Source organism: Piliocolobus tephrosceles, chromosome 1 (assembly GCF_002776525.5).
Source record: "Piliocolobus tephrosceles isolate RC106 chromosome 1, ASM277652v3, whole genome shotgun sequence".
NCBI classification, from domain to species: domain Eukaryota; kingdom Metazoa; phylum Chordata; class Mammalia; order Primates; family Cercopithecidae; genus Piliocolobus; species Piliocolobus tephrosceles.
The window spans coordinates 140,207,962-140,230,324 of NC_045434.1; the positions used below are offsets into that span (position 1 = coordinate 140,207,962).

Genomic DNA, 22,363 nt, shown 5'->3' on the forward strand with positions numbered 1-22,363 from the left:
CGTATATAATAAGGCATTACATTTGATGCAAATCCTTTTCTATTGAAATAAGTGCCAAGCTGACAGCAGGAAGTAGCTGATAAGAAAGCAACAAGGCATTGCTGATGGCATTCTTGATAACTGAACACCAACTCATAAGCATTCAATCTACAGCCTATTTCCCAATGAGTTCCTTCTAAAAAGCACAGATCAAGGGAAATGTCCTTTTGCTGCATAGCAGTCACAAAAAGAAATTATCTTTAAAAAGACAGACAGATACACGGACAGATCAACTGATCACAGGTAGGAAGAAGTAGGAAAGGAAGAAAGGGAGGGAGGGGAAATATAATTTTATATTTTATTTATTATAGAGATGGGGTCTCACTATTTTGGTCCAGCTGGTCTCAAACCCCTGGCCTCAAGCATTCCTCCCGCCTCCACCTCCCAAAGTTCTGGGACTATGGGCATGAGCCACTGAGACCAGCCAGATAACTTTTTATTCATCTGTGATGCTGGTTTTAGGAAAAGTAGTAGAAGATATTATATGCGGTTGTATCCTAAAGTGTAGAAATACCTATAATTTTGGAGACAGTAATACCGTAAATATGCCACATTTGAATAATATCTATACAGATAAAAATTAACAAGGGAATATGAAACTGTACATTACTATTCTCTGCTATAAAAAGATTGAACTCCTTACTGTTTCAGAGTTAATATTAAGGACTCAAATCCTAGTGCTATTTTCCATGCTGACATTACAAAGTTAAAAATAATTTTTTAATTATGATATTTTGTAGGACTATTTTCATAATTTTTGAGATCTATATAAACACAATCTTTGAAAGATCCTTTCCTCCTTAGCTTAAGCGAAAGAAGGGAATTCACTCACAACGCCCAAAAGGAAGAAGAAAGCCAGCAAAGATGCTGCATGCTACAGAGTGTGAAAGAAAGGGGACAGAAGCTGAATAGCTCCCTGAACAGACCTTCTCAGTATCCCCTGAGCATACAGTATTTTTCCCCTCTCAGGCCATAACTTACCACTTTCCCTTCTCCACCAGGTTTTGAAAGTTTGTTACGCTATAAGGGAGATTTGGTATCACAGTTATTTCTGTATATTATCTCCTCTTCTTCACCAGACTACAGAGCCTCTGAGGGGTTAGTCACTGTTTTAAGAATCATATGCACTGGGTAACACTCTACATTATTCTAAAATGTACATAACTCCATAAACATCAGCCTGTACGCTAACAAATATATTAATATATTCTTACCAGTTGTTACTAAATACTGTTAGAGTGTTTGGCACATTTCCTTGTATATCTCAAAACCCAGTAACGATTCGGCAGCAAATCAATCAATGAAAGACAAGATATCATTTTCAGAAGCCAAGCACGGTTCCATAACCACATGATACAAACCGAATTAAAATGTATCTGATTTATAGTTTACATAAACAGTTTGTAGAAGTTTTTAAAAGTGACAATGAAAGCAAAAAGCCTCTATCCCCATATTATACTACTAGCCTGAATTAACTTCATATCAGTAACTTGTCTGAAAGGCTCAGTTCATCAAAATCTATAAAATGTTAGACTTGAGTGCTTTAACTATCACTAACACCATGTGCAGGCTTGGGAGTGGAGGGCCGTGTGCTGTGAAGCAGCAAATGTTGTGCTCTTCTGAAAGCTAACACGCACTCTTATGCCACAGCTATAAACAGAGTAAGCACATTAAATAATGAATGACTAGGAAAACAGCTTTATCACTGCAGTTTAAAGACGCACTATACGCATTATCATATTGTATGCAATAAAATCTATTAAGTAATTTTAAGATTTTTTACATGTTTTGCAGAAGTTACAACTAAACATATTAATGGACTGAGGGGACATGTTTTATAGTTACAGTCTTAGAATTTTTTTTATTTGCAAAAAGTATTATACTACTTAAAGTAGTACACTCATATATAACACTACATATTCTATATAAGGAATCATGGTCAACTTCTTAAGCATATTTGATATGACATTATTTAAAAAAAAAAGAAATACTAGAAGAACTTGCCGCTGCTCTTATCTTTGACCTTTAAACTTTTCCATTTCAGCAACCTCATTAATGTCAAAATGCCATTAGAACGTCTGCCCACTTCTAAACCTCTACAGCCAAGACAAGGCAAAATCTTTTGGGTTCAATCAGAAGCACTTTCTTTTTGTATTCAGTTAAAAAGCTTAATAGAGTCACAAAGGTCAAAATATTACTTTTATTAAAGAAAAAGGATGGCAAGACAAAGATAAACTTTCTGAGTGAAAAAAGCCATTCTTAGACCTGAATTGGGCTTTTTTTGGTTGTTTTTCCTTTAAACCCTTTAGTTTTTATACTTAATTACTAGATTCCAACAATGTATATAGCCAGTATTTTTACATTTAATGTTAGTACTTTTCTTTGTTTGGATAACAAGGGAAGTATGATTTGAGGCAGGATCTCTAAGAGGCTTACTGGGAGTGCTCTTAGAACTATCAGTGAAGCCATGACAGATGCAGGGTTAGGGAGAGTGAGAAGGTGAGCTCCAGTGCAGTCGAAACAAAAGCCCAGCAAATTCCTCAGGGAGGGAGCTCTGGAGTTGGGAGAGACCTTCAGAGATGTCCCTGAAATGAAGCAAAAGATGAGGAGGCCAATCCTTTGTACTCTGGCATTCACTGGGATTCACTGGGGGCTGTCACTGGGGAGAAGAGTTTAAGATCCCTTCAGCCCGTGACAGTTCCTGCGGAGGGACTCAGCTGTGAGCCCTGCAGCAGGCAACTCTCTTGACAGCTGGAAGAAAGAGTGCCTGATCCTGAAAGGCGAATGTGGGAGGCACCTCACAACACCCACTATAACACTAATGTTAAAGAGTTTTATGAGTTGTTTTCAAAGACAGTTCTTTTAATACTACTTCTCATTTTCATGGTTTTTATTCTATTTTATCTTCTTGTACACACTGACATGTCAATCCTGTTTACTAAGTGATATTCAATGGGTTTCCTATAGAGCAATGAACCTTAACAGGCAGCTTTTAATTGGCCCACATAGGAAACCGCATTACTATTAATTCCACAGCTACAGCATAAAATAAAACCATTGCTTCTCAAACTCTAGAGCAATTAGACCTCTCGGCTATTTGGCTAACTCTGCTTCATGATACCCAATGCAGTTAATTATATTTTTTGATGTTAATAGTCTCTGTCAGTCTCAAGCATAACTTCTCTTTGATGAATATTTAAATTATATTTGAATAAAAAATAATCTTGGTTACATTTTATATTCAGTAATCATCACAGCTTAATAAAGGTCTGCTCATCAAGGGATGAAATAAATGACAAGATATATATAAGTGCCTTGAATCAACTTATTAGATAATATATTTGTTATGACCACTATCTCTCTATCTAACATACCTGTTTTTGTACATTTTCAAAGGTATAGTCTCATTCACACATTTCACAATTAGATTTCAAAAGTTACTTACATTCTTTCAAGTTATATATATAGAACTCTATCAATGATAACATTTTAGGATGTCGTAAGATAATCAAATGTATGAAAAAATTTACCAAATTATAAAATATCATTAAAAAATCAGCATACATTATCTTCCTGTGTCATTTTTGTAAGTTCCAAGAGTAATACTTAAAAAAAAAAAGCATTAATTTACTAAAAGATTTTTTTTATTATAGATATAGCAGAAACACCATTACTAAGAAAAGGTAACTTAAATAATAGTTTTCTCCACATAAAGTCTGTAATGAGAGCTGAGGGTGAGGGAAACTTCCAAAAATAAGGAGGAGAAGTAGGGGGAGGAGAGTATAAAAGCAAAATATATTAGTGAAATTTATTTAAAATATGTTTATTCCTCCATTTAGTTTTGTCCATAATAAGAGGGCTTTAAGCCAAGTATTTATTTAATATAAACTTTGAAAATGGGTTATTCTAGCTCAATTCTTTTACTAATGTTTTAGCTTATAAACTTAATGCCCCTTAAAAAATGAATTTAATTTTTAATCTTTCAGTCTCTCTTCTCCCAAATCCTAAATCTCTGAAATACAAAGAAGATATCTAAAGATACAATGAAATGTCCTAAAATGTACACATCAACCAATGAATGTCCAGCGGAATGCTATACCAATTTCTTGAAACTATCACCTGATAGATAAAAAAGGTAGGCGTGAATTCAAGTTTTGTAGGGTCTATAGCTTGTAAAATTTAAGAGTCCTTTTATAAAAAACAAAATAGAAAAATTACATATAGAAAATTAGATAACAAAGTGAATGGTTATTTAGAAAAAAAGAATCACAAGAAATAAATTTGTAAAAGCCAACAAGAACCGCAACCAACAAAATCCAGAAAGCTAAAATAACATTTTAATTAACTGCCTGACATTCCTTTCTAATACTTCAATTTTTTAGTGACATAGTCTATGATTGTCTCTTCATGTAAAAATTTCATATTTACTTTCTATAATGTTGCTTTTCCTATGAACAGCTGATCCAAATTTGTTTTTTACTACTGATAGTTGTGATGCATAAAACATGCACCCACACTGCCACAAGAGCTCGTGCTTGCTACACTGCTCCAGCCTGTGCCTTACAAACATTGGCATTCTGACAAATTCTATTTGATATTATACTCATCAGGAGGGGGAAAGTATGGTACATTTGTAATTTTAAGTACTACCCTTGTCATGTGTTCTGTGTACTCTACATACTCCACCAAGAATATGTGGAGAAAACTTCTCTTTGGATTAGGTATCTATGAAAACCAAATGCCCCTTAATGTTATATATATGCAATGAATGAAAGGATTTTTCCCTAGACTTAGCTTCTGGCTCCATACACTATAAACATTATTTCTCTTCCACTACCCACATATCTCAAGTGTCATAAGACATATTTAAATTGCAATATGACATCTGGCTTTGCACATTTATGTCACGATCAGGAAGGAAGTATAATGAGTAACAGAAGTATTTCTAGAGGCCATTTCTTCACCAGAACAGTTAGCAGTAACAAAATTGTACACAAGTGTCTACAAACCATGTAAAAATAACTCCACTAAACCTAGACTGAATTTAACACCAACTGAACTTCCACCTACCTGGATCTCTAAATGCGCTTGGCTATTCCTAAGCCACCATAACTGAGGGGAAGTCTAACAGAAAAGTCAGAGAATGAAATCAAAGCCTTTAAAGATTGTGTTTAAATATTGTATTTCTGCAAATTTTTACTATATATATTTGATCCCGTGAACATGTTCAAATGCCTTAGAAGAAACCTGTGCAAGTGAAGGGCTACGATGTGTTAAGAATCATTACCTTCATGGGTTTACCATGAATCTATCTTTAGAGACAGAGTAAGATTTCCACAAAGTACAGGTGAGTTCATTAACAATAACAGATTTGCAATCTGAAAAAACAAACAGAAAGACCACTGGAATCATCTCAAGCCAACTTAAATAGAGCAACTCTCATTTCAGATACTTTCTTAAAGCCACAAGTAATATAGATAGATGAGTTATAAAACCATGTCTTTCTTGGTCTTCATATATGACATGTTACCAAATTTTGAGAGAACTGTGACGTGTTAGTTTCAAAATATATCTGATTTATTTACACAAAATTTAAATGTGTTAAAGACTACAAAATCAATTACTTCTATTTTTTCATGAGATATTTCCTTGTAACATCCAAAAGAGATGTATTACCTCTAAAACTAGCAGTGGAGTAACAAACAGCACTAAAAAAATCTAACTACATTGTTATAATACACTTAAAGAAAATACATAGCAGAGAAAAAAGAATGGGTCTTTAATATATGCAAGGCAGAAAAATATGTATTAGTAAAACGCCATCAGAAACCTAATTACTCACAATTATTCTCCTCAGACAATGTACAAAGTAGATACTGGTGTTTTGTGTTGTTGTTGCTGCTGCTGTTACTATCATAGTTTTGGTATGCAATTTCAGTGTAGAATATATGGAAAATTAATATGGCCATAATAAATGACAGTTTAAGATCTTTAAATAATTAAATATCAAATTTTCTTGCCAGGAGTGATTGCTCATGCTTGTAATTCCAGCACTTAAGGAGGCAGAAGCAGGAGGATAGCTTGAGCTCAGGAGTTCAAGAACTCCCTGAGCAACATAGTGAGACCCTGTTCCCCACAAAAAGAAAAAAACAGACCTATATGTAAGATGTATTTTTTTTCCTCTTTCTCTTCATTCAATAAAATTAGTCAATACAGTATACTGACCCATCACTGCTATTGTGTTCCTAACCGAGCACGAAAACAAAATATGGATTTGAGGTAAACCAATGAGGAAGATGTTTTCTCTATTAAATAGAGATAGGCATTTTATTTACTTAGAAATCTCCTTAAAATGTACAACAATAATTAGAATGGAAAAGTCTCAATTTTGCCCCAATTATGTTTTCTATTATTTATTAAATATTAAATTAAAAGTATTAATAAACAGCATACTTCAGTGACATTATTCCAAAACTTTAATAAACTTTATTATTTTCCTAATAAAAATGCCGATAGGAAATTTTACAGCATACTAAAAACAATTCCAAATTCTTAAGTGACAATATACTTTACAACTTGTTCTTTTTTTTAACTGGTAGAAAACATGCATTATATTACATTTCAGTAGCATTTGTCTACGAATTTTGGTGTCAAAAAAAAAAAGAAAAAAGAAAAAAGAAAAAAAGAAGAAAATGCCAAATTCCAAGCAAAAATAGTGAATTTGCCTTGATGTGAAACTTTAAAATAAAATTTCATTTCCATTCTTTACAACTGTAACTGAACATCTATTCTTATCCGTTCAAAGCATAACTTTTTAAAAATGATGCTTAAGCAAAATTTTTAGTCCATCAGTATGGCATCGACAAGCAGATCCATACTGAAATCATACTTAGGAACAACAAAGTCCTTGAATGGGTATCTGAAAATAGTCTTATGAAAGCAGATCTCATGGTCGTTCATTTAGATAAATGTGTATTAGTAAAATGCCACCACGAACCTAATTACCGACAATAATGTTCCTTAGACAGTAAGTAAATTTAACACTTGATTGTTTAGTACATTTTAGAGGTATCAATTAAACACAGTTCTGTCAATTAACTGTTTAAATGCCACACTTTGCAAATAGAAACCAATGTTTTAGTGTACAGGAAGGAATGTTGTAGGTGAGTGAAAAAAAATACAAGGTATATGATGATATAGACACCACAGAAATACCATTGTCATCCCATCCATAATACTCACCTTTCAAATGACAAAGAAGGAATACCTAATAATCCCTAAGGATATGAAAAGCACTATAAAAAGATCATTATGATCATATTGAAATGTAGAGGTCAAATATGTTCATGTTCACTTCTACTGATTTTGATCTTATTTCTTCATCTCTCTGCTTTGGTTTCAAAACTAAAGATAACTTCTAAAAATAAAAAACTAAAGCAAAATCACCAAAGTTGAAATGAGATATGGCTTTGCTTTCAAAAACTAATTTCCCTTACCCTTATCCAGCCTATGTCTGTTAAAAAATAAAATAAAATTCAAACTTTCAAAGTATCTTTCAAGCTTCTGAACTTCACTGAATAATCCTTAGGGAATACTTAAGAACAATAATGTAACTACCTTATGGAAAAATTACTCTGGTTTCCTCAACCAATCAATGGACATAATATAAAGGGTAAAAATACCCTACATTAATGGAAAGTACCAGTGAAAATGAGCCAATTCACATCTGTATTTGCAGTTTTCAACATCTAGTAGAAATATTTACTAATTTTCATTTTAAAAGGAGATACAGAGCCGGGCCTGGTGGCTCACACCTGTAATCCTAGCATTTGGGAGGCTGAGGCAGGCGGATCTCTTGGGTTCAGGGGTTTGAGACCAGCCAGCGCAACATGGCGGAAACCCTGTCTGTACAAAAATTTTTCAAAAATTAGCTGGGTGTGGTGGCATGCACCTGTAGTAACAGCTACTTGGGAGACGGAGGTGGGAGGATCACTTGAGCCTGGGAAGCTGGAGTTGCACTGAGCAGAGCCTGCACTCCAGCTGTAAGACCCAGTCAAAAAAAAAAAAAAAAAAAAGGGAGAAACCGAGGATCCTATAGGGCAGAATTTTTGATGTGACATTATTTCTCTCTTTTCTACATTTGATAAGCAGGGTCATAAAAGATATTTAGATAATTTATCTTCTAAAACATTTCATAATTTATTAGTCTTTCTTACACACTAAATGTGAATATTTAATATGGTTCATGTTTATTACTAGCAAGAGTCTCCCCTTCCTATGAGTGCTTTGCTTTAAATGTCCATCAGTAAGTGACATGCAAAGCATGTGTCCAATTAGGTATACCAACAAGAACTTTAATGGTTATTTATTACTGTACTAAAGTTCAAGAATCTGTATTAGTAGATTGGCCACAGAGATGTGCTTGTAATACCAGTTAGTTGTCTTGAAACAACTAGGCCAAGAGTGAGAGAATTAGTAGAAATCCATCAACTAACAGAAAATAACCTAAGTAGATTGCATAGACATGACGGGTTAGGAGCAGCTGAGTTACTTCATTGACCCCATATGTATTTCACCCTAATGGACAAGTGTTGGATAAACCTGACATGTCAAGTAGCTAAAAACACTTGGGATAAATAACATAAGGGTAAGAATGCAGTTTCTGAGACATGGCAGGTTTAAATCCTATGAGAATGTATATGCTAAGCAAGAGTAACCCTGACTAGTAAGCATTCACAATAATTCAGGAATAAAATATACCAACCCCAAAATATTATGAAACACCATAAAAGACATACTGAACTAATTTTTCCCTTTGGAAAATGCCATTAATGAGGAAGAAATATGAAGATTTTAGAAAGATGAGTTTACAGTTTATTGTTACCTATAGGAGAAGTCAGAAAACAAATATTAAATAAAAGTATCTTTCATATAGCTGTGACTTGGATATAAATCTTCTTTATGAAGAATGATCAATGTAAAAAGTTGAGAGAATTGTATGTCAAGGAGGGTATACACAAGCTGAAATCTATAATCATGAAGTCTGCCAGAGTAAACTGGCAGAACTGTGACTGCATTTTAATGAATTTTCTTTATTAAATTCTGAGAGGCTTCCGATATTCACCACTTCCCATAGTAAAGGGGTGTGTGTGTGCATTAAGTATCTCCTTTGTTTAAATATTTTATATAAAATTAGTATCTATTAGTACATTTGAAAATAACAGACATGTTAAAAGTGTAGATAGCAAAATTGAACTTCAAAGTTATTTATGAATACATTTTCATGCCAGTAAGGTATTAAATGAATGAGGTTCTAGGTACAGGCGATTTGAGGTTTTAGCCCCTGCGGAAAATAATCCAACCTTTTTCCAAAGAATTGCAAAGTAAAAAGAATATCAAATTGCCACTCCTTCTCAAGGAGATTTTTTTAAAAGTGAGGAGAATATACACGTAGCTATGTCAACAAATATACATGTAGCTATAATGACAGTCAATTCTCCAAGTGTAATTAAAGGGAATTAGAATATGATAAGCCTCAAGCTCCTCTGTAGCTCTAACAATCTGGTATTCAATAAATCCCTTAAAATAGAAGCTATAGCCTATGAACTCTCCCATTCCCTAAAGAAAGTCCCTATTTATATGCCTATCCTGGTGGCAAGAATGGGAGGTGTCATGGTAGAGGATAAGATCATTCTGCTTATTCCAGACTAAGGCATACATGGTCCTTTCCATATAGTCTTACTTCTAACTGAATGTGGAAGTATGCACTCAATTTTCCAGTCTCACTCTGCATCCACTGTAATGTAAAGAACCACAGAACAAAGTAACGCATATACATGTACAACAACACATTCCTTCAAACCCTCTGGCACACAAGAAGTTGTCACCACTCCATATGCTCTCGAGTTTAAAAAGTAGAATAAAGTATAATTATTATACTTAGAGATAATAGGTTAGGATACTGATAAGTTTAGAAAAGGGAAATTCAAGAACAGAAAAGTTATTGAATGGGGTATAGAAAGGGAATAGATTATTCTGGTGCCTACATTTAGAGCTTACTTCCATTATCCCAACCTTTCAGAAAACACTGAGCTTTGAAATCAGTTTTGTTGCTTATACAGCTTAAGTTAATTAAACTATACCTAAAGTTCTAAAGCTAGATTGTTTTTCCCTTTCTTATAGAATAAAAATCCTAGAAGTTCATCCCTACTTTGTAAATTCAGGTCCTATATTTATTCACCATCTGGTCCCATGTGACCAGAGTACTACCTAATTCCTGCTGGTCTATGCAAGGCAAGGCTAATTGCTATTTCTTGATTTCTATCTTGAAACTCTCCTGTCATGAAAATCTTAACATGTTCTTTTATTTGAGTTGTCAAAATAGAATAAAAATCTTCAACATCATCAAGAAAATTAATGTATCTCTTTTGTAGTTTGCTACTGGCTTCTAAGACATTAATTCTCCCATGTGTGTTCGTTTTTTTGATGGCAACTTTACCTCTGCTCCTCAAATGCAGGTGTTGTCTAGCAGGTTTTGCGTGCTCAAATTACATAATCTCTGTGGGTGATACCATTTATTCACCTGTAACTATCCAACTTTATGTTGACACTTGTTTCTCCTTTACATTCTTTGTTGACTACTCTTTAAGTGCCAAACCTGTATAAACAATGGCTTGTTGCACTATTTATTTATATGCCACCCAGTTCTAAAATAAACTTCAAGGAATTTAAGTGGATAGTATAACAACCAAAAATATATTGAATTTTACTTAATAAGAAACACAGGCCGGGTGTGGTGGCTCACGCCTGTAATACCAACACTTTGGGAGGCTGAGGTGGGCAGATCACTTGAGGCGAAGAGTTCGAGACCAGCCTGGACAATATGGTGAAACGCCATCTCTACTGAAAATACAGAACTTAGCCGGGCATGGTGGTGTGCACCTATAATCCTAGCTACTTGGGAGGCTGAGAATGGGGAACTACTTGAACCCAGGAGGCAAAGGCTCCAGTGAGCAGAGATCTTGCTACTGCACTCCAGCCTGGGTGAAGGAGTGAGATCCTGTCTCAAAAAAAAAAAAAAGAAAAGAAACCTAATGTAAATATGCTATGAGGTTCTAGTCAGGTGCTACCTTTAACTGTGCTTAAGAAAAATTTTTTTGGTTAAAAGCTTTGAAGGAGCCAGGCTAGTTCCATAAATCTAGGCTATAATCTTACTTTCCTTGGGCAATTTCAATCCATCCCCTCGACAAAAAAAAGGGAGACAGGGTGCCTATTTTATACAAAATACACCTTACTACAATAGGGACTAACTGAAGCACCTATTTTCTCCATCTTCTTCACATGGTATGTATTACGTTTTGTACTTCTTTGTATTTACAAAGGTACACTCACATGTCTACGAATTGCTTTGTACAAGACCTAACTATGCACGTGAAATTCACATTTAATACTGAAAAATAAACCAGTAAATATTTACATAATTACTTTCAGATCTCTAGGCCAAAGTGCTACAACCTTGGCCATGTTATAAAGCATCATCCAAAGCAGCAAAACCACCTTGATAACAGTGAGCAGGTTTTTAGAGTAAAAAAACAGTTATAATTTGGGAAGAGGATCTTCAGGTATATTCCAGCATATCATTTTAAGACACCTACTAGTTTGTACTCAAGTGCTGGAAAGAGACAATACTGTTAGCAAAATTCTAATCTATTTGTTAATCAAATACTTTAAAGTAATAGTAGGATTTGCTTTTTGGTTTGTTAATGAATTCAAAGCGTTATAACGTTTATATATTTTTAAGTTGCCCCCCAACAATTACTTTTAATGAGTACTAAATTGTGACTGTTCCATAAAATATTACAACAAATATCATTTTAAGAAAGCATTTCATTTCTCACTTTTTAGGATGAGCCACTCAGAATATTTAAGGCGGTATACTATAATCAGTTACTACTAGAGCCTTTAGTTTCACACTTTTAAATGAACAGGAAATAGAAAATGGAGAGTGAATACAATACTTTTACCATGTCCACAGCCTAAATTACAAGTGTATTTATTTACTTGATTCTCAACTGCTGAAGAGGTAACAGTGGAAGAAAGGGAGTGAAAAACAAAAGAAGAGGAGCAAAATACAACGAAAACAGATTTTAATGGTACTGAAATTTCTATGCCCATCTCTATCATTACATGTAAAAAGGGGGGGCTTTCAAATTTAATGCAAAAGTTCTAATGTTTCAATGTGAGATTTTCAAAGACAAACTTTCTACATTAAAGAAATAAACATGTCTCCCTTCACTACATGACTGAATATCACATTTTTGAGGAATATAAAGTGTAAAATCTGCTAAACTATTAGGGTTTTGGGATTTTTTAATTTTTTTAATAAAAAGGACAAATTATTCTATATAAGCAATAATTATTGATACTATCTTACATATAGGAAAATTCTAATTAAGATGCTCGGAGTACCACAATTAAAACAAAAAAAAGATGCCAAGAGTTAGGTGCTTTCTATCTAATATAGAAAAATGATATCCATTCTCAGCAGTTTTCTGTATTATATTTACATGTGGGAAGGCAAGAGTCCAGTTAAGAGGTATCATCTATATAGCTTTAAAGTTTAAAACACATTCTCAAAAACATCATTTTTATAACACAAAATTAACCAATGATGTATTATCTACTTTCTATAATTAATAAACTGGGGCTCAGTGAAGAAAGAAAACTGCTCAAATTCAATAAAGTAGAAATTATCAGAGTTTACATTTCAACTCAGGAATTGAGGCAGTCTATTACATTAGGACATGTGTATACTTTATATTCATCTCTACCTTACTCAATGGTACTATTTTCTCTCTTTTTTTTCTTTGAGGCAGAATCTCACTCCATTGCCTAGGTTGGAGTTCAGGGGCATGATCTTGGCTCACTGCAACCTCCGCCTCCTGGACAGAAGAGATTCTTCTGCCTCAGCCTCCCAAGTAGCTGGGATTACAGGTGCCTGCCACCACATCCAGCTAATCTTTATATTTTTAGTAGAGACAGGGTTTCACCATGTTGGCCAGGCTCGTCTTGAGCTCCTGAACTCAGGTGATCCACCTACCTCGGCCTACCAAAGTGCTGGGATTACAGGCATGAACCACTGCACCTGGCAATTGTACTATTTTCAAAGTGGCTAAACATCAATTTATAACCATCTTTAACACTTAATACAAACTACAGTGCCTCAAACATTCAAACAATGATGTCAAATTTTATACTGTCTTGAATTTGAATGTGGGGAAAATTTTCCTTAAATCTAAATTTTAAAGAAAAGACAACTGGTCTCTTCCTTATTTTTAAAAGCATCTTGGGCAACATACAAGGGTAAAAAAAACAAAAACAAAAACAAAAACAAAAACAAGCATTGGTTTGAACTAGAAAGAATACAACCAAATCAGAATACATTTACCCTAACTATCTGTATACTATTAGAAGATGGCAGAAATTCCCACTTAATATTCAAAAACATACTTTCCATCTTGGCTTAACACATCTGTCATGTTGATAGCCTTCTCTATGACTTCTCTAACCTACTGAGTAGAGCTAAATCTGCTAGGAAGAAAAGCCAGAAAGTGTTTAATCTGTTAAAAGGATATTTTATCTATAATTCATTGAAGGATACAAGGAATTCTATACTTAGTTGTATGCTTTCTTAAGTTGAACTTGTTATTTAATTTTGTTTGCTTGTTTGTATGTTTTAAGCCCTAACTAACTATATAAACGATACTTCTTAACTGGAAGGAATGAGAAAACAAGCCAAAAACTGGAGAAAATATTTGACAAAGAGATATATGATGAAGGACTGCTATCTAAAAATATACAAAGAACTCTTAAAACACTAAAAAAAAAAAAAAAAAAAAAAAAAACCTCAATTTTAAAAATGGGCTAAGAATACATACAAAAAAGATATACAAGGCCAGGCATGGTGACTTACGCCTGTAATCGCAGCACTTTGAGAGGCTGAGGCAGGTGGATTTCCTGAGGTCAGGAGTTTGAGACCAGCCTGGCCAACATGGTGAAACCCTGTCTCTACTAAAAATACAAAAAATTAGCCAGGCTTGGTGGCATGCACCTGTAATCCCAGCTACTCAGGAGGTTGAGGCATGAGAATTGCTTGAACCCGGGAGGCAGAGATTGCAGTGAGCAGAGACCACGCTGTTGCACTCCAGCCTGGGCAACAGAGCAAGACTCTGTCTCAAAAAAATAAAAATAAAAATAAAAAAAAAGATATACAGATGATAATAAGAATACAATAAGTATATAAAAAACGTTGAACATTTTATGTTATTAGGGAATTACAAATTACAACATCAATGACACAGCAATACACACTTAATAGAACGGATTTCAAATACTGGCAACAGCAAATGCTGTCAAGAGTGTAGAGAAAAAAGAACTTCTATTCATTGCTGGTAGAAATGGAAAGTGGTACAGCCACTTTGAGCTAAACACACTCAAAACATACAATCCAGCAATTGTACTATATTTGTCCAAATAAACTGAAAACTTATATTCACAGAAGAAACTGCACACTGATGTTTATAGTAGCTCTATCCATAATTGACAAAACCTAAAAACTACCTCTATGTCTTTCTGTAGGTGCATGGATCAACTGTGTCTATCCAGACAATGAATATTACTCCATTCTAAAAAGAAATGAACTACAGAAGAAACTGCACACTGATGTTTACAGTAGCTCTATCCATAATTGACAAAACCTAAAAACTACCTATATGTCTTTCTGTAGGTGCATGGATCAACTGTGTCTATCTAGACAATGAATATTACTCCATTCTAAAAAGACATGAACTATCAAGCCAACAAAAGATATGGAGGAAATGTAAAAGCATATTACTAAGTGAAATAAGCCAATCTGGAAAATATCTGTGGCTACCAGGAGTTAGGAGGATAAGAGGGATGAACAGGCCAAGGATAGAGGATTTTTAGGACAGTGAAACCAGTTATGCGTCATTAACAAAGGGATACTTTCTGAGATATGCATTGTCAGCCTCTTTTATCATTACATGAACAGCAATGAGTGTATTTAAACAAACTTAGACAGTATAGCCTACTACACACTTAGACTATAAGGTAGTCTATTGCTCCTGGGCTACAACCTGAATAGTATATTACTGTCCTGAATTCCATAGGCAATTATAATACAATGTTAAGTGTTTGTACATCTAAACATATTTAAAATAGAAAAGATAATACATCACATTACGACTTTATGATGGCTAAGAGGTCACTAGGCAACAGTTCAGATCCATTAGCATCTATGGAACCAAAATTGTACACGCGGTTCATCACTGACCAAAAAGTCATTATGTGGCACATGATGGTATTCTGTATGATACTACAATGGTGAATACATTTGTCAAAACTCATAAAATGTACAACGCGAAAAGCCAATCCTACTGTAAACTATGGACTTTGGGTGATAATTATGTGTCAACGTAGGTTCATGGACTGTTTTAACAAATGTACTGCTGTGGGGCAAAGTATCTGCAGTGAGAGACACTGTGTATGCGTGGATATGGATCATATGAGAAATCTCTGTACTTTCTACTTGATTTTACTAAGAACCTAAAACTGCTCTAAAAAAACAAAGTTTATTAATTTTTTTTTTAAAAAAAAAAAAAGGTAAGGAGCAACTATTGCCAAAGACCCAGTCACTTAAATATTCTTGATGTTACAAAAAGTATTTCAAATTTTTGAAGCCTTAAAAACTAAGATTACATTTCAAATAATATTTTTTATTTTATGTTTATATAACACAAAGAAATATGTATTACAAATTCTGATATATCGAGCTATATTAGAATGATTTACATATCTGAATGTTGATGAAAATATAAAGTATAGAAATCAACTTTAGTAGGTTAAAAACCCAACTCAGTTTAATAAATAGGCTGAGATGTGGCCTATATCCATTCGCTTTGAAATAACTGTAATAATTTTTCTAATTTGGATACAACAGCTCAAATGGGACATTAACACATGAATATTTACCTTTGAGTCATAATTTTGAAGGCATCGGGGAGGTAGCAGTCTGTATTCTCCATCTGAAATGGGTCAGCATCACAAATCTTGTCATCCGTCCGACCATAGTTAGCGCTCTCAATCATGATGACATCACTGCCCGGGCATCGCAGATCTATAGAATAACCTTCACAGGATAATTCTCGCCTCACCAGCCCAAATGGTAAAGCTGCTCTGCTGAAACCTTAAAAAAAAGAAAGAAAATTAAACTGTAACTCATTTATAAGACAAATTATTTTGGTAAAGCATTTTCAAGTAACATGATTCATGTCTATTGTCAGTCATAAACTCAGGCATTTATTAAATACTTTTTTGGTTCTCTACAATATGTCAGAAAATTATTTTTATTCATCTTTATTTGGACTCTTCATCTTTACAAAATACCCTAACAAATTACTTTCTGTATAATCAGAAACTATTGGCTTTTTTAGTAAATCCAAATAATGACAAATTTAATCATGGATTTTATAAACGGTGACAAGTTCTACAAACAGAAAATGTAACTACTAATCAAGAAAGAATTTTCATTTGTGCAACGGAATGAAAGCTCTGCTACACCCACTGGCCTTATTCTCTTATTTAATGTATACACATTAATTGCTATTGCATTATCTTAAAAAATACCTTCATCTTAGCAGTTTTTCCCCCACAATAACTAAGATATATTTATGACAGTAAGATACTTATGGCACAATAACTTATTTCCATTTAAATACCCTTTATTTAAAACTGACACTGAAAGGAATCAGCAGATGGACATTCAAAGGAGCCAGCACTGCTCCCATCCAACTCAACAAATGCAAAGACCTGAAAAGTACAAAATTCTCTACGATCAGTTACGTCATCTACAAAATTGACATGAAACATTTAAGACATTACTTTTCTTACCTGTACAATTCTAAAACAAAATAATGTCCATAAAAATGCTTAAAGCACATAAATATGAATTTATGTATGGTACATTAGGTAGAGAGTATAGATAAACACTGTTCATAAGTGCTCTAAAAAAAGATTACCGAATGAAATAATTAGCATTTTAAGTTTAAATCAGTTTCCAACCAGTAGTTCCATAAAGTAGTAACAGAGCACAGGACAAAGAGCAAAAGCAAGGAAAGCCAAGAACAGCCAAGAACTATGTGTGACAAGGACATCCTTGCTGTCCTGGTGGGCTACCATCAGGCTAGCTACAATAGCAAAACCTTCTCCTACAATGTTTCAGCTTTTTTCAGGTCTCTAACCTATCACCATCTATAGCATTCCCATTACAAAAAAACAGCAATATGTTCAGTATTTCTTAGCTCTATCATTTTCACCATTCTGTATTATATGCATTATCTCATATACTGCCTTTTATACAAAAAAATTACACTCAGAATAAATTGTTCCAAGTTATAAATTTCCAAGCTGAAGAGCTGGGCTGTGCCCAGGCCAATCCAATGCTAACACTTGTTCTCTTTATCTTTCTTGAACAATGTTTCTCAGTAATTCAATAAAATAGAAAGTCACCTGGTTAAACATGATCTTTTCTTAGATGTAAGTATATTCTTCCAAAGCAGTACTGGGTAACGCACTGGTGTGATTTTAAAAAGCAGCAATTTTCAAACCTGGCTGAGCTCTCAGTTCTTAGGAGAAAACTAAAGGTGTAACTGGACTGAAGATGGAAGAAAAGAATACCTAATTTGGAACGCAGAAATCTTCTGGAGATTGTGGCAAACACTAAGCTTGGCAGGTTTTCACTAAAAAGGTTTATAGTATGTTGAGAATACTGTAGTATGTGGAGAGGTGCACTACTAATGAAGAAGGGATACAGAAACAGAGCTGGGTAAATGTGATACAGAAACAGAGCTGGATAAATGTCAGGACAAATGGTACACAGGCCAAACTTCCAAAAGGTATTTCTTCCCCAACAAGTTCATAAACTTTTTTATGTACACATACACACACACACACACACACACACACTCTCTCTCTCTCTGCTTTTTCTCCATCTCCTGATCTTGTACTGTACTACCTATACAAATAATTAAGCTTAAACTAGTATTACCACATTTGTTTTAATAGAAAATATTTTTATGGCTTCAGAAGCTGACACATTTCTGTGGCAAAAGCTATGTAAAAATTCAAACAAATGACATCAAATAAAATTTTGAAATGCAACCTATTTTAAATGGAGGCAATCTGCAATTATAATTCTATAATAAAACAGAGTAAATCATATTATTAGAAAATGCTAGAATATTAGAACACATTTATATTAAAAGACTGGCTTGGAGCCATATTCGCAATTCTTACTATTTTGTCAAAAACACAGAACTGATTATGAAGCACTGTGGTTTTTAAAACCTGACCACTTTAATTTTTGTTGTTGTTAGTTTGCAGGATTATAGTTATCATTCGAAGTGAATTTTCCTCTGCTTTTGAAACCTATTTGGGAATTGGCATAGTTGAGTATGTTACTGTTTTGATAATTCAGGGAGAGGAGTTTTAAAGCTTTAGTCACAGTCATCCAAAAAAGTACAGTAAGGTCTGGGGCTGTGGTTCACGCCTGCAGTCCTTTGGGAGGCTGAGGCGGGTGGATCACCTGAGGTCAGGGGATTCAGGACCAGCCTGGCTAACATGGTGAAACCCCATCTCCACTAAAAATACAAAACTAGCCGGGTGTGGTGGCACACACCTGTAACCCCAGCTACTCGGGAGGCTGAGGCAGGAGAATCATTTGCACCTGGGAGGCAGGGGTTGCAGTGAGCCAAGATCTCACATTGAACTCCAGCTTGGGCAAAAAGAGCCAAACTCCCATCTCAAAAAAAAAAAAAAAGTACTATAGTAAGGAGAAAGAAAGGAAAGATCAGCACACTTTAATAATTTAGTAGATTACCAATACAGAATCTACTGGAGATAAGAGATCATGGTACTTGCTATCCTTTAAATATGGCTTGTTCCCATCAAACTCAAGCAGAGGCTTAGTCCCCAGTGTGGCCGTATTGGGAGGTCATGCCTTTAACAGGTCTTTAAGATAAACACTTTCTTTTCCCCCTGCCCCACCCCCGGAGACAGAGTCTTGCTCTGCTGCCCAGGCTGGAGCTGCAGTGGCAAGATCTCGGCTCACTGCAACCTATGCCTCCCAGGTTCAAGCAATTCTCCTGTCTCAGCCTCCTGAGTAGCTGGGATTACAGGCACGCAGTATCACACCAGGTTAATTTTGTATTCTTAGTAGAGACAGGGTTTCACCATGTTGGCCAGGTTGGTCTCCAACTCTTGACCTCGTGATACGCCCACCTCCGCCCCCCAAAGTGCTGAGATTATAGGCATGAGCCACTGTGCCCAGCCCCAAAGTCTATGTTTTAAGACTGAGTTTGTTCTCAAAGGAATGAATTAGTTTTTTGCATTCCCTTGTCCTACTTTTCAACCATTCTAGGAAGCAGCGTGAGGCCCTCACCAGATGTGGCTGCCCACCTTCAACCCCAGAACCCCAGAACCATAAGCTAAATAAAACTCTTTTCTTTATAAACTACTCAGTCTGAGTATTTTGTTATAGCAACAGAAATTTAATCCTACAATGTATTTTGATTTAAATCATAAATGTTCTTTTCTAAATTCCTCTTACCTGTTTTGATTAAACTTTATATATGAGGATGTATATCTTTACTAATGTGCTTATTAACATGTGATACAGTGCATATTCACTTTTAGTGAATGTGTATACACACACACACACACCCTGCTAGACTGTAGTAAGGCTCTTAGTTATAATCTCAATGCCTACAATAGCACATGATAAAATAATTCTTATAAATGTGGAACCAAATTGTTGAATTAAATTAGTGATTGTTTAACACAATATAAATTGCAATGTGCTTTCCTTTGTAATGTCTATTTCCTTTGGTAGTGAAAACAAATGGTGAACATTAAAGACAAGGTAAACTACTTATCAGTGAAAATTATCTGCCATCTCCCCCCCCCAAAAAAATTAAATTGTCAATTTACTATTATGTATGTATCACTGGAATTGTCATAAGACAGATGGGTTACATATTTATACATTTCTCTTTATCTAAACTCTGTGTTTCCAACCAAAAAAATTATATATATAATGAATATATAAATTCATTAAAAAACAAATATGAAGAGAGAAATAAATATTACTTGCAAAGCAATTACTATGTGCTGGCACTGGCTTAAATGCTTTCTATGGATCACTTTATGTTCAACAACATAAAAATAAACAATGGAATAGTTGCTGTTACAATATCAATTTTACAGAGTATGACACTAAGGCATCAAATGGTAGTATTTTTAGGGTCTCAATCTTAACCACAAGTTAGATCCTAACCCATGCAGGGAGTTTAGACTCCAGAACTCTTCCCTGATCAACTCTGACTACTCCAGCCATTTTCTGATAATGTAATGAGATTTATTTTATAAGTTTTCATACAATCTGAAAATCACCAAAGAATACAGTAGTAAAATTGACAGGAAATAATTATTGTAGAGGTTCACAAAACTATATGAATGGTAGTGAAAATCGTCTTTGTAGAAACGTAAACATGCGTACCATAAATACAGAGAGCAAATGCTATCCTGTAGGTACACATGGAGAGGGCACTGAACACTGAAGTATAAGTATATGGGTCAGCCTCGTGACTTTGGGCAAAGTCATTTTACTTCTCTGGGTTTTAATTAAAACCTTTTCTGAAGAATTAAAGTTATTTCAAAGTCCTATAAAATTTCCCCAATCTGTAAGTCTCAACAGGCAAGCTCCTTTTAATCAAGTACACATGCTATTCTAACATTTCAAGTGATCAATAACTAATAAACGATTTGCTCTGTTTTCTTAAAATATGACGATAACGACATTGTTAACATGGATGTGCTGTGCACATCCATATAGATGAGGAGCTACTGTCCAAATAATTCTCAAAAGTCTATGTGACGAACTAGGCAGGGTTCACACAAATCACAGGAAAACTATTTCCTAGGTTAACTATTTTAATCAATGACTTAGTGGAAAAGAGAAAATAAACACGAATCAATTATGGGAAAGTTCTCTAGTTGTGGCCATGATGGCAATGGGTGGTCAGATGCGCCTCATTATACTTTCCTTTCATTGGAATTCTGGCACAGCTGACTATCTTTAACATTAAAACAGAGACCTTAAGGCTGACAGAACTGCCCCTATTCCCCTTTTTTTTCTGAGATGGAGTCTTGCTCTGTCACCCACGCTGGAGTGCAGGAGTGCAGTGGTGCAATTTCAGCTCACAGCAACCTCCACCCACCGGGTCCAAGTGATTCTCCCACTACAGCCTCCCCAGTAGATGGGACCACAGGTGCACGCCACCACGATCAGCTAATTTTTGTATTTTTACTAGAAACGAGGTTTCGCCCTGTTGGCCAGGCTGGTCTTCAACTCCTGACCTCAGGTGATCTGCCCACCTTGGCCTCCCAAAGTGCTGGGATTACAGGCATGAGCCACCACGTTTGGCCAGAACTGCCTCTTTAAATCTGATTAAGAAATATTTCCAATCTATTCTCTCTAATAACTGCTACCTAAAGGCTTCATCTGCATAACAAGAACCCTGGTCCCCACAACCCCTATCTTAACCCAGACACTTTCTTCTGTTGATTCAGGTCTTTATTAATAGACAAACACTTTCAACCGGTTGCCAATTGAAAAATCTCTGAGTCCACCTATTACCTGGAATCCTAACTCTACCCTTTGGGTTGTCTTACCTTTCCAAACTGAACCAATGAACATCACTCATGTACTGATTTTTGACTTATGTCTCCCCAAAATGTATAAAACCAAGCTGTAGCCCAACCACCTTGGACACATGTTATTAGGAGCTCCTGAGGCTGTGTCACGGGCATGTGCTTAATCTTGGCAAAATAACTGACGGAAAATAAAAAGGTTACATAAATTTTTAAGAAAAACATAAATTGTTGTGCCTTCTTTGGCCATTTCACACTATTTTCCTGAAAACTTCAAGGGATATAGCTCAATCTCTTCTACCAACAATGCTACTTCAAAGGAACTTTGAAATGACTTTAATAAAATTATTGCAATTAGTATCAATTTTTAAAACTCAACATTTTCACTAAATAAATCTTATGAAAGACGTAAAAACCTATTCCTGAAAACATTTATTTACCCCTTTATTTATATCACATTAATGATCTAGAATACTGACTCATGGGAAGAAATCTATCTATCTATCTATCTATCTATCTATCTATCTATCTATCTATC

General features: G+C 34.8%; 1 protein-coding gene across 22 annotated transcripts in view; it reads right to left on the reverse strand.

The window, feature by feature from the left end:
- Positions 1–22,363, reverse strand: part of ADGRL2 (adhesion G protein-coupled receptor L2) — a 698,223-nt gene that overhangs the window by 71,351 nt on the left and 604,509 nt on the right. For all 22 annotated transcript variants that reach the window (XM_031933790.1, XM_031933800.1, XM_023208823.2 and 19 more), the window contains one exon: positions 16,090–16,303. In XM_031933790.1, the coding sequence (XP_031789650.1) occupies positions 16,090–16,303 (214 nt within the window). The remainder of the gene's footprint in view (positions 1–16,089; positions 16,304–22,363) is intronic.